Source organism: Patiria miniata, unplaced genomic scaffold, assembly GCF_015706575.1.
Source record: "Patiria miniata isolate m_02_andy unplaced genomic scaffold, ASM1570657v1 HiC_scaffold_5, whole genome shotgun sequence".
Lineage (NCBI taxonomy): Eukaryota > Metazoa > Echinodermata > Asteroidea > Valvatida > Asterinidae > Patiria > Patiria miniata.
Window position 1 is genome coordinate 23,043,448 of NW_024037072.1, and position 13,024 is coordinate 23,056,471.

At 40.0% G+C, this 13,024-nt stretch overlaps 3 protein-coding genes across 3 annotated transcripts; 1 reads left to right on the plus strand and 2 right to left on the minus strand.

Annotated features, from left to right (window-relative positions):
- Positions 1 to 3,070: 3,070 nt before the first annotated feature.
- LOC119742192 (dynein light chain LC6, flagellar outer arm-like) lies at positions 3,071 to 4,588 on the minus strand. Its single transcript, XM_038218230.1, has 2 exons — positions 4,399 to 4,588; positions 3,071 to 3,912 (listed from the first exon to the last, which is right to left on the minus strand). Exon 2 carries the CDS (start codon positions 3,889 to 3,891, stop codon positions 3,616 to 3,618), a length of 276 nt encoding a protein of 91 aa, XP_038074158.1. The 5' UTR covers positions 3,892 to 3,912; positions 4,399 to 4,588; the 3' UTR covers positions 3,071 to 3,615.
- A 1,065-nt stretch (positions 4,589 to 5,653) lies between these two features.
- Positions 5,654 to 7,565, plus strand: LOC119741296 (glutamic acid-rich protein-like). The gene is made up of 2 exons (XM_038217047.1): positions 5,654 to 5,658; positions 7,169 to 7,565. Exons 1-2 carry the CDS (start codon positions 5,654 to 5,656, stop codon positions 7,563 to 7,565), a joined length of 402 nt encoding a protein of 133 aa, XP_038072975.1.
- LOC119742193 (dynein light chain LC6, flagellar outer arm-like) lies at positions 7,487 to 9,941 on the minus strand. The gene is made up of 2 exons (XM_038218231.1): positions 9,734 to 9,941; positions 7,487 to 9,023 (listed from the first exon to the last, which is right to left on the minus strand). The coding sequence occupies exon 2, from the start codon at positions 9,007 to 9,009 to the stop codon at positions 8,704 to 8,706; it is 306 nt and encodes a 101-aa protein (XP_038074159.1). The 5' UTR covers positions 9,010 to 9,023; positions 9,734 to 9,941; the 3' UTR covers positions 7,487 to 8,703.
- Between the last annotated feature and the right edge of the window lie 3,083 nt (positions 9,942 to 13,024).

Genomic DNA, 13,024 nt, shown 5'->3' on the forward strand with positions numbered 1-13,024 from the left:
GAGGACACACTTTACTTTGTAAAAAAAAATGATATATTTTATTTGATTTATATCGCAAAACAAATTGTCCACGTGAGTGGACGCCAGGCATTCGGACACTGTATTTCTGGATGATTGTATGTATAGATCATAATGTTACATAAGGCAATGGTGCTAATTCCTGCAAGTAATATTGTGAATAAAATTGGTATTGGTGAGTTTTTGGTACTTTTGATGTATGTTGATAACTAATTTGACAGTTTGAATTAGTTTTGTAACCTTTAATATATTTTACAGTATTTTAAATCTTCAGTTTTTGCTCATATCTCCACTTTTATTTGTTTATATGAATATATGAAAGCCCGACGTCCACATATTGTAAATCCATAATTAACAATGCAAATTTTTTGTTGCAATTAATGAGCCTACAGTAACACAAACAAGTGTATTCATTTTAATAGCCAGTAAGTTTTCTCAGGCAATAAATGGTTACGAATGTATTATACAAACACAATGCAACAAAAATAATAAAAGGCACATGGAATATTTTTTTAAAACTATTGTTATAGAACTACCACATCTATTTAACAGCACCGCTATTAAGACTTTTACTATAAATTAAGGTTAAGTGAACACATTGATTGTGTATATACGTTTTAAGCAATCAAAAAATTAAATCAAAATTAATATTAAAAAGTGTATTCCACATGAAGTTCTACGCCTGGAAATTGAATGCCCACAAAATGATTGTTAGATCATCAGCCGCCTTGAGTTCAGCCGTGCGTCAACTGAGCCGACTCGAAGCTCAAATGTTGCTTTTCAGTTCCAAGAAGGGTGGGCACTGATCGCCCCGACCGCGGTGTTTTTATCTGCAGCACACGTCGTCAACGGATCATGATTATTCAGCTAGTTCGATGCTTATTCATAAGAAAATAATAATGACGTCTTCCTTTTTTCACTTACCGCCTGTAGTGCCACTAGCTCCACTTGTCTTAAACTCGTCGCTGGTGGCAGCAAACAAAATAATAACGCAACAGGAAGGATTTTTGGCTGGGGGGGGGGGGGGGGGTGCTACGGTGCGTATATGCCGAAACAAAAATAATCCATTATAAAAACCCTTGTCCTACACATGACGTTATTAACCTTTTGATATTTGCGGTTGAAGGAACCGACCGCTGTTGTCTTTATTTTGCGGGCAAATTCCTAATGAAATTTCATCATAAATATTTTTCAGAGTGTGTTACAAAAAACTGGGACTGTTATAATGAGATAGAACTGATCAGAGGTCGAAATGACTATATGGTTTACGTGTATTGGTAAAGAGAATATAAGTCTCCATACAATACTGTTTGCTGCACTGCAATCGGACATTCAGTTGACAGGGTATGGCTGTTCTGTTATTTCGGTTGTGTACTATTGAACCTAGCAAGCAGTTGTGTAAATAAAAAATGAACAAGTTGTGTAATATTATTTTTACACAAGTTGTGTAAACAACACTTTACACAACAGGTTGCTAGGTTCATATAGTACACAACCGTTTGATTTTTACACAACCCTTAAGTTCGCACTTATCAACATGTCAGGAAAATAAAATACTGAGAAAAAAACGTCTTTTAAGTCTCGAGTTTTGTAGTGAAAATGGAAGGTGCCATTTTTTGGGTAAAACACCTTTACTGCACGATTTTAATACTATTTTGCTTAAATAATGTGTAATAGATAGACCGCTAGACATATCAAAGATTACAAATATCAATAAATCCAAAAATTGACCCCAAAATATTATCCTTATTTGTTTTTTTGTTTTTTGGCATTTTCTTCTAATATGGCTTGTATGCCCAGTTCTGTTGTATTTTGCCAGAACGCCTCATACATACAACATTTCATTAAAATATCATTCAGTTATTAAAAAAACCACCTCTTATAAGACCTCATTTTCTTTTGGAGTTTCGGTTTTATGTTGTTCACCTTTCCCAGAAACAAGGTTTCATACGACATTTCATTAAAATATTATTCAGTTATTAAAAAAACCACCTCTTATAAGACCTCATTTTCTTTTGGAGTTTCGGTTTCATTTTGTTCACCTTTCCCAGAAACAAGGTTTCATACGAAATTATTATTATCTTTCCAGATGGCTAAAGTATCAAGGCTCAGACAGAACGCTCTCTCATGTCGCTGTTCCGCGTAAATGATTTATTTTATGACACTCAATCAAATTAAATTGTAATGTTGTCGTCGGGTGAACACGAAGTGACGAATACGATATTTTTGCCTCGGCATAATTACGATACAGATGGTCTATTAGTGCATCAATGATATCCCACTTCTATACAGCCGACGATATAAGATCTAAAAAGTTAAGTCATAAATTTAGCTATACTTTGAAAGTGATACAATAAAAACTTATACAATACAGTCATGTAAAATTGATAAATTGTAATCGTGTTTGGAGGACGCGATCGAACTAAACCCCTTTGCTTTCAAAGAATACTGCAGCCTCAGTACAATCGAGTGGGCATGGGGCGGGGGGGGGGGGGGGCTCTGTAGGCGCAGCTGGTCGGTGTACATTTGTCCAATGGTAAAACTTTTCATGCCTTTCTTTTCTTTTCCATACATCAATTTATCTGTAAAATTACTCGGATGAAGTTTTTAAGGATGAAGAGACGGTTTTCTAATCAGTGTATGACCCCCTCCAGAATATTAACCCAATACCCCCCCCCCCCCCCCCGCCCGCGAATATTGGATCCAATTTACGCCACCGGTCAAAATGAACACTCTGTTTGTTTTTTTATAGAATCCATTTTCTTCTGCCTTTTCCACATCTGTTGTCGCAAGATTTTAGTTACAGACCCGCGGTTGAAAAAATCCTGGTCATTCCACGTTGCAAACAAATAGTGGTCTATTTACGCATATAAGAGCTATCCAATTTATCCAATATGTACAACTTTGCAGTACATAACCGTTATGGCGTAGGCAAAATAAGGTTTGACCTCACGCAAATTGCAACAGAATATATTACACGGCAGTTATTAACGATTTATGCAATTTAGGCATATTTCCACCACTTGATTTTTTTTAGTATGTCATTCTCGGAACCTTATAGAAATGCACTGTGGTGAAAAAATATATATTTTGCAATTTGTTTGAGGTTCACTTAAAAAAAATAAGTATTTTGCCTGGACTATATAACTATCCTATTATAAGGGATACGTAAAATACCATACTCTGGATCGTGTATTCTGGATCTAGAAAACCCAACAAGTAACAGTCAAGCCTCCGCAACTGTAGGCCCTCATGTTCTTTCAATTAACGTGAAGCCCGCGCTGGAAAGCACGCAAATGATGAATAGAGATGAAGATGAAGTTCTTGCTTCTTGTGGGCTACAACTGTATTTAGGACAACAGCTTAAGGTGATATTAAGCCCAGACCTTGATGATTCAAGCAAAGGTCCATGCTCTCGATTAAGGAACACCGAATCCTATAAAATAAACAATTGTTTCCCTTTTTGTTTAGAAACTAAAGACATCTTGATGATTTTTGAAGCTGAAGCCATAATGCCTTAGACATTTTGGTTGAGAAAATGCCAAGTGTCCTGTGTCCTACATAATGCACATCAGTTCGCATGCCAGTTTAAAAAAATCAACCCGATTTAAAGAGAAGGACAGCCAGGGGGCCCAGGTAGAAGTAGATGAAGTTTTTGGTCTCGTGGGTGACGTAACTGCCGAAGTGCTTGCCCACGATGCAGTGCCAGGTCGGGTTGTAGGACTTGTCGAACTCCTTCTTGATGTAAGCTGCGATGTCCTTCTCCACGTTGAACTTGTCCAGGGCCAGGGTGGCGAAGTGGACCGCCTCGTCCTGCTGGTCCTGCTCCATGTCCGTGTTCTTGACGACCGGCTTCTTGTCTGCTTGGTTCATCGTGGGAGGAAATACGGGTCTCTATAGGGAGCAAAAGAGAAGATTTACTTCATACTTTCTTTGAGCTCTCATTGGATGCATTTTGTAATAATTAGCCAGTGGCACAGAGCCAGAACGTGCGTGCGAAATGCACATTATGTAATGAGAAGCGGCCTAAATGCCTGCTTTTCCGGTTTTCCTTCATAGGTTTTTGTCAGCACCGTGTCAAGCTTTCTATGCCGGGGGAGGGGGTGTTGGATTATGACTTTACTGTATCGACATCTGAACCGTCTTAAAACCGTTAATGCGTAAATCACAATCAAAATGCCGCCAGGGGGCATTTTGCTATAGTTGTTAAACAGAAGTAGGCCTTGACAGTCCCAAATTTACACACAAAATGTGGATAAACGGTTATGCTGAGAAGCTCAAATTATCTGTTGTGTTGTACAAAGTATTACAAATCTAAAGACTGTTGATACCAACTCATCGTAAATCACAATCATTGGATCTTATATACGTTTTACTCACCTTGGATGATCTTTTTTTCCAGATACGTCAATTGCCCAAAAACTGTCGTCTTGTTTGTGTTTTACTTGTCAAAGACTGATGACAACTGAATAGGTGGCGCACAACGACTCAAAGCAGCTCCTTGCTTCATTGGGTGGATGCAGCGTGAGATATCATCCGTTTAAATACACTCTCGAGGAAATTGGCAAAGTTGCAGATCCCGGCGGAAATAAAACACCATTTAACACGAAAACTGTCCGCGCGTCACTGATTGGACGAATCTTGCTCGTCCTTGTCCACGATTGGCCGATATCTCCGATCCATCCGTACGGTAACTTGCTCCGTTTAGCCAAGGCCGGTGTCATATGAAATATGTGCTCCTATGAAATCTGGTCTCTTTTACCTTATATGGACTGTAACCCTGACACGTGACCCCTCACTGTTGTATTTTATCTTCATTTACGCATGCGCAATATTAAGTCCGTAAAATAATTGCAGTCCAAGTTTCACACTACACCGGCCGTTCAGCGTGGGAACTACGTTCCAAGGACCAGTGTGTCAACACGAGAGGTGCTATCCTTGAGTTTTCAACCCAGCAGAGAAATTCGCGTCACAATGGCATTCCTCACCATGACAATGGCCTCGCTAGCTTTTGCTGTTTTCGTTGTTTGCCACGGTCGGGTGAACAAACCGCACATCGCAAGTGAATGAACAAGTAGTTTATTCTGATCTTAAGTTCACTTGTACTTAATAACAGTTTCATAAAATCTGATTTGTTGAAAAATACTATAGATGTTAAACGTTTTTGAGTACATCTACTTAGTGCCTTTATGTGTCAGCTTGTTCCCTTTTTTTTAGCAAGAAGCGATGCAAGATGTTAAGGTTTGCATGGCGAAAAGGGCAAGGGTATAAGTTTGCTGTTTCCCCGGTTTGCAGCCTTGCTAATGTTGCTATCACCGCGATTTTGGGCGTGATCCCTGACTGCATGGCATATACGGATTTATGGCTTCTGACTAGCGCCCCTTGAACATGACACTGACAAAATGGGGAACCACCGACATAGTGCTGGATAGCTCAGTTGGTAGAGCACTGGAATAGGAATCCGGAGACCGCAGGTTCAAACCCCTCTCAATTAGTTTCTTTGTTCAACTTAAAAAATTGTCCATACAATTGGTTTTCGGAGTGAAATGCGCTTGTGTGTGTCGCAAAGTTACAAAACTCCAACTTGTTTTCCAATCGTGTTTGCCAAGGTCCTCGTATGATGCGGCAAATCAATATGCAGTGAGTGGAAGAAGATCTGGCCGCCAATTTCTTTTATTCGGTTGTGTTATCTATGTTGGTTGTATTATCTATTAAAAAGGGATGAAAACAGGAATCGTTGCCGCAGCATTTGCTGCAGTTTTTGTTGTGATTGAATAGCTTCGTAAGAAATAGAATGTGGGCTTGTGTCGCAATAGTACCATTGAAAAGTGTGGTGTCCTTGCTCTTCATCTTATGCGATTTTTATTTTCTCCTCACGAATGAAAATACCTTTTATTTTGAGTTACTTTTGTACACACAAACATCCACTATGCGAATAGACTGGTTTCCGGTTCCCACATCATCGATTCTCAATTCTTATAGAAAACGGAAATCAGCCTACCCACCCAACCTGCGAGATCTCAATTATTGTCGGACCACAATTAACTAATTCGAAATGACTCCACATCTAAAACGTGGACCGGATTTTTGTCGAAGTCTAATACTAGATATATAAATTTAGGAAATGTCTGGGTGAAAGTATAGAAATAACACAGACATTGCATCTTTTGTACCTTTGAACCCCGGTTTCATATCTTCATTAAAAAAAAAATCTTTTTTTGGGGGGGGTCACTTCGATCCCATTTTGCTCGGAAACCAAGAGAGCCAACATTTTCCCCTTTGCCTTGCTTTCTGAAGGAGAGTTATCTTTTAATTGACACCCAATTTTAATGTTGAGTGAAACTCACACTTTAGTGGAGGGATCAGGGAGGCCCCCCTCCCTCAACCCCACCCCACCCCACCTCTTTATAGTTTTATAGTCAAGTACTTAACCTAATCATATACAGAGTAAACTATGTGAGAGGGTAATTTTATTCTGAGAGGAATCAGGTAAACAATCAAACAAAAACAACGGATTCTTTTCTCCAACAGCAAACTTGATTGTATTATTATTATTATATATTTTGTATAATATGTGTGGTTGTCTTAAAAGTTGGGAAATCACTGTTTACACAGAAAAGAATGTGACATCTTGGTGGTCATTTAATTTGGCTAAAACCTTAATTAACAGTAACGGTGCTTTCGTTCTTTAAATAATCCCAGACAACAGAAGTATAACTAGTTAAAAGAATGTATTTTTTTAAAATGAAGAATCAAGCCAATTAATTGAATAAATTACCAATAAAAGATAATAAATGTGATTTAAAATGTTTAACATCATAATCAAAATTCAATAGTCTATTTCGGTTTTGTTTTATATTATCAAAGAAGGCAGTAAAAGATTTCACCTTTTGACAAACGCTTAGAAACAAAGTATATGGATTACATGAGAGAACATTCCTTTGTGCAATTGAGTAAGAGGATTATGAGTCAAATGGAATCTCTGAGGCTTGTGGCATTGTAATGAAGGGTGCAGGATGGAGACGTAGCAACGGAAAATGGATGAAGGTTGTCAAAGAATAAAGGTGGAAGATGAGGATCTGGGTTGGTGTGGTGATTGGGGAAAGGTGCAGAATGAAGGAGCGGAATGATGGTGGAAAATTGGGGATAGGGAGGATGAGGATGAGGATGAGAGGTATGAGGATGAGGATGAGAATGAGGATGAGGATGAGGATGAGGATGAGATTGAGGATGAGAATGAGAATGAGGATGAGGATGAGAATGAGAGGTATGAAGATGAGGATGAAAATGAGGATGAGGATGAGAATGAGGATGAGGATGAGGATGAGGATGAGAGGTATGAGGATGAGGATGAGAATGAGGATGAGAATGAGGATGAGGATGAGGATGAGAATGAGGATGAGGATGAGGATGAGGATGAAGATGAGGATGAGAATGAGAATGAGGATGAGGATGAGGATGAGGATGAGGATGAGGATGAGAAGTATGAGGATGAGGATGAGAATGAGGATGAGGATGAGAATGAGAATGATGGTGATGGGGAATAAATTGGGATGGAGGATAAGATGTTAATCTAAATCTAGGATGATAAGAAGGAATACAAAAAGGAAATGATATGAGAATGGTGATGATGAAGGACGATGACAAAATGCGGGATTCAAAATGATGATGGGAAATACAGGATAGTAATTAGAAAATGAGGATTCGAGATACAAGGAAATCAAGGATGATGATCAAGGTATAGAAGGAAGAAAAGGGATGGGATTATTGTAATGAGAGAAGGGGTGCAGGATAAAGGATGCAGAAAATTATGATGGGCAGTATAAGATGAGGATGACAATGGAGAATTAGGATGGATGGCATGGAAGGCTAGGATGATGAGAAGGAATAAAGGAGGAACGAGGAGTTGATGACGATGATATGATTTTCAGAATGATGGGGATGATGATGATGGAGAACTTGTCGTGGAAATTTTGGATGACAAGTGAAGACAATAAAGAATGGAAATTGGGTGACTATTACAAATGAAGGTGCAGGATGAAGGACGCAGAATTATGATAATTATCAAAATGATGATGGAGAATATGACAAGGAAAACAGGATAAGGGTTATGTTGAAAGTTAACATGGACACTTGGATCATTATAGAGGCTTGTAATGAGGTATGGAGATGGGCGATGGTGGTGGAAAGGGAAAGATGAATTTAAAATGTTAAAAATGATGATGATGATGGGGAAATACAGGATGGTGGAGAACTATGATGGGGGTTAACTAGGAAGATGATAGGGGAATATAATGAGGAATGGGGTTGGAATTATTGTAGAGGCTGGTCAGGCGAGGAAACATACGAGCGCAATTGAGTAAGATGAGCGGGATGTAGACTTGGTGATGGGATGGTGGAGATATGAGGGTGTTGCTGGTAATGGCGATGCTGATGATTTCGGTTATTACTTTCCAAAAACCGATAAAGCAGTTCTGGCGTGGTAATACTCATTTTGCGTGAATATGTGCACGATTAATCTGTGCACCCATGGACGAAAATCGAAAACGCATAAGCATCTACATTTTATCAAAGTACTCTTTATATTAATAAATTACTCCCTACAACATGCATTTTCAATAAAAAATAATGTCTGAAATCTGCGAATGTCTATACAGTCTGGTACAAAGTTCAACAGGAATCCGCTCAACCGGACTTGAAGAGCAGTATGGCTATCTGCCCGAGGTAGAAGTAGATGAAGTTCTTGGTCTCGTGGGTGACGTAACTGCCGAAGTGCTTGCCCACGATGCAGTGCCAGGTCGGGTTGTAGGACTTGTCGAATTCTTTCTTGATGTAAGCGGCGATGTCCTTCTCCACGTTGAACTTGTCCAGGGACTGTAGGGCCACCTCCACGGCGTGGTCCTGCTGGGTCTGCTCCATGTCGGCGTTTTTGATCACCGGGGCCTTGCGGGGGTCCTCGCCCGTGTGACTCGGTCGGGTACCTCGGTTCATCTTGGCAGGGCGATCTGAGGAGACAGAGGATTTAATCGATTTTAATTTTTTTTCCCGGTTTTCTTTTACAATGACTGAGTCGGGACTGGAACCCAAGACCCATAGATAACTATAATAGTGTTCTACCGATCAGCAACGGTCGCTATCTGTAGATGGGGAATATTGTCAGCAAACGCACTCATCTTAAACACATTTACTGTCGTCATGCGAATTTGATCTGGTACACGGTACCCCGTGGAGACATGTGCACAAAAATCCTGGGGAACAAAACATTGTGTACGTCTCCACAGAGCGATTTCTATAGGTGAATAACCTACGTCTCCACAAGGTTATCTCGAAATAGATATATGGATTTTACTCAAAAATAGGAATTTCCAAGGTGTTTGGATTCGTCGCAAATTGGAGTATTAAGGGATATTAAGTCCGAATTTCAGCCCGGGACTATAATTCTGGTGAAAAGAGGAGCATTTTGAAAGTACACTTTCAAACTCGAAAACTTTAGCACACGAGTACAAAGAAATGACCCCACAAGGATACAAATTCCAGCATGTCTGTTCTGTTAAGGATAAATCTGAGGGCTTCATTTCGGAAGAAATTGTACGTTGCAATTTTAACTCAACATTTTTGAAAACATCAAAGCACAACTGGGTCTGTAGACTCCATGAGTCCAATGCTGGAGCCTCTTATTAGTTCTACAAGTACGCAGTGTTACACTGCTACTTACCGGTTTCGTGAGTGGTCAAAGTGGTAGGTAGCGATCTTTTTCCGTCGGAAATACTCTTGCACACTAGGATGTCGGTTCCTTGATGAACTTTGAAGTTTGGAAGACTCCTTGGAAAAGTGGTGTTCAGTGTTAATCGTTTGAGTTGATTTAGGAAAGTAGCGTCTGTTAAATACTAGTAACTACGAAGGTTGCAAGGGTGTTAAAGGTCTTACAGAAACCATCGTGCAAACATTTTGCTTTCCAACGGGCGATCTGATTGGTCCAACCGAAGCGGAAAAGTTAAGTTCCCACGCTTGGTACCGACACTAGCGTACGGAAACAACCTCACCGTACCGTCTTTTCGGTAGCTTGCTCGCATTTGCGAAGGCCGTTTCCTCTGAAAACAACTCTCGACCAAAAAAGAAAGAAAATAACATCTCCATAAAAAGATGCCAATCGACAACCATTTGAAAATAATGTTGTCCTTGATGTGGAGTGCTGGTGTGAAATTCACACGCTCAAAAAAGTCATCACCGTGGCAATGGCCACGTATACTTTGCAATCTTTTTGTCAAAGTTCCCGCTTGATTAAGTTAGGTGTATAGGTCTTGTCCACTGTGACAAGTTCAGTCCACTTAAAAAAAAACTGTAAGTCGAAAAAAGTCTGCTTTTTGTAACAGTGAAAGTTAATAGGGAAAAATGTGACCTGCTTTAACAAAATGAGTACGAAAATTGATAACACTGCTACCTTTTAATTACATACGTTTTATTTGTATAAAAAAAAAAGTAGCAAAACACCGAAACTTGCAATTCGAAAAGAGAATATATATGGCGCTTCAAACAAGCATTGGCGGATCCAAAACTTTGGGGGTGGGGATGGGGTGGGGTTGGGGGAGGTACATTTATAAGGAGCCGGTCATTGCAAAAAGGGGAGAGTTTGGGTTGACTGGACATTATTGTTGCTGCTTTAACACCCTCCTGTGACGTCACACTATTGTTTCTTCTCGCCATTATTTTGCGCGAATGGAGCACGGCGCGCCATTCAGCTGACGAATGGCGAATGACGAATGGTGTACTGCGCACATATTTTTTGCCGTAGGTGGATAGTGTAGTTCGGTAATTTAACAGAATCGAAGCAAGACACTAAGGTTTTCGTTCTCCTATTTTAAATAGACACAGCAGGATTCGAACCAGGGACCTTTCAATCCCATAGCTCATCTCGTTAACCACTAGGCTACTGTGGCAGCTCGACAACTGCCGTTCTTTTCAATGATTTAAGAGGTAGGAAACTCACTAAATAATAACAAAGATGTGACGTTATTGTTCTTTTCTCATAAATAAGCAAACATGTTTTTCCCATTTTAACAAATTCAACAATGAAGCTGTACAAAGGCCTTTGTTCAAGCAATAATGAGGAATTCATGGAGGGTGTTAAGTAGGTTAATACACTCGGGAGCGCGCCGTTCGTGGGCTTCGCCCTCGGGCCATTCTCACCCACGAACGGCGCGCTCCTCGTGTTTTATCCTAAACATATACACTCTAAAAACAGTAGTTGGATTTTACTCCAATTTTAGTTATTTTTCCTTTAGTCAATAATACTGACTGGACAAATCTAGACAGATTGACCGATTTTCAGTTGCACTCAGCTTACCCTGACTGAATAGCTAGTCAAATTTAACAGGTTTCTAGTAAGCTCTGACTAATGTTTTTTTTTTAAATTTATTGAATATTTTCAAATCCGTAGAGGAAACGTTGAATGAGTAGACTAGCATCGATTAACAAACAAACAAACAATCAAACATTGTCTTCACTATATAGCTTCTCTGGTTGAATAATTCAAAAGGAATCTCAATTGTGTGTGTGGGGGGGGGGGGCTTCTGCCCCTAGATCCGCCAGACTATAGGGGTGTTGAAAATAAAATAAGAACTTTACAACTATGGTTTCAGTTTTCTGGAGGTCATAACAAATTGCAAAATTTTCCCATCTTCATTCCCCTTTGACACGAAATTGAGGTTACACATTTAATGTTCCGACAGCCCCTGTGTTCCGACACCCATATGTTATATTCCTCTTCCCTAGCCCTAACCCTAACCCTAACCGGGAGTGACACAATCTTATGTGCTGGTTGTCGGAACATAAAGGGGTGCCGGAACATAGGGGTGTCGGAACAAAGAGCAGTCACCCCAAATGGACGGTCTTTGCATGGTGACCGTGTTTTCAGTATAAAAGTTAATTATTTTGCTCTCTTCAGGTCAAATCTTGATATTCCATAAGACACGATTTTTTTAGGGGGGGGGGGGGGGTCCACCGAAGAACAATAAGCAATCTGATAATCCACTAACATTGTTATGTTCATTTCCTTCTTCATTGTGTCACTCGTTAGTGTCATGGGCCTGTTTTACCGTTTGTCGGTTTCGTCGTCCATGCCAGCTGGCAAACCAGCGATGCTGTGACAGGTTAAGGATAGTGTTTCTTTCTGTAATTATTTAGGACTGTCAGTCGGATGAAAAGTGACATGTGGATTAGTGAAATACGCTGGCGACGTTTCAAACAGTGTGCTCTGTTCGTCTCCAGAGGACGAACAGTCTCAGAGCACAAACGTACTCACACGGCCGGTTCTTTTCAGTACCACCGCTAACTCATACATGTAAGAGTTATTTTCCGTGGTGTGCCCGTGTAATTGCTGGTATTATTTCAAAGGAGAAACTGGGTCTGTATCCATCGAACTTGAAAGACTAGTCCTCTAGTACAGTCCGGGCATAGTCAAAATTATGGTGGAAACTTGGGGGGAAAAACGTACGAGTGGCAACGCAGGCAAGTTACTGCTCTTCCACAGAAGCATCGAGTTCGCCCGTTGTCTACACCTAAGTCTTCAGGGCCGACTTCAATCGTTCGTGCATGCCAGGCTAGCTTTCTGGTTCGCCGGCTGGCAAATTTTCTTCTGCAGGCTACCAAAGTCATTTACTTTAATACGTATACGTGAAACATATCACGTGTTTGAATTAAAAGTGATTTAAAATAATGTCATATTCCGTCACTGGCCACAGTGCTGCACGTTAGGGGTTGAATCCCAGATATTTTACATTTTCTTTTTTTTTCACCCAGAAGTCAGATTTTTGTCCTGTCCTAAAGTGCATGTTAAATCAAGTCCTACTGATCGCTGAAAGAAATTTCACCTTTTTTCCTGATTCATAGCACTAGCAATGGAGGATTTTTGTTATAAGTGAAGTAAAGTCCAAGAACCATTTATCCATTACCGACTGAGATGATGAAATCATGCATTATGATCACTGACAATGCTTGGTTGCAGAAA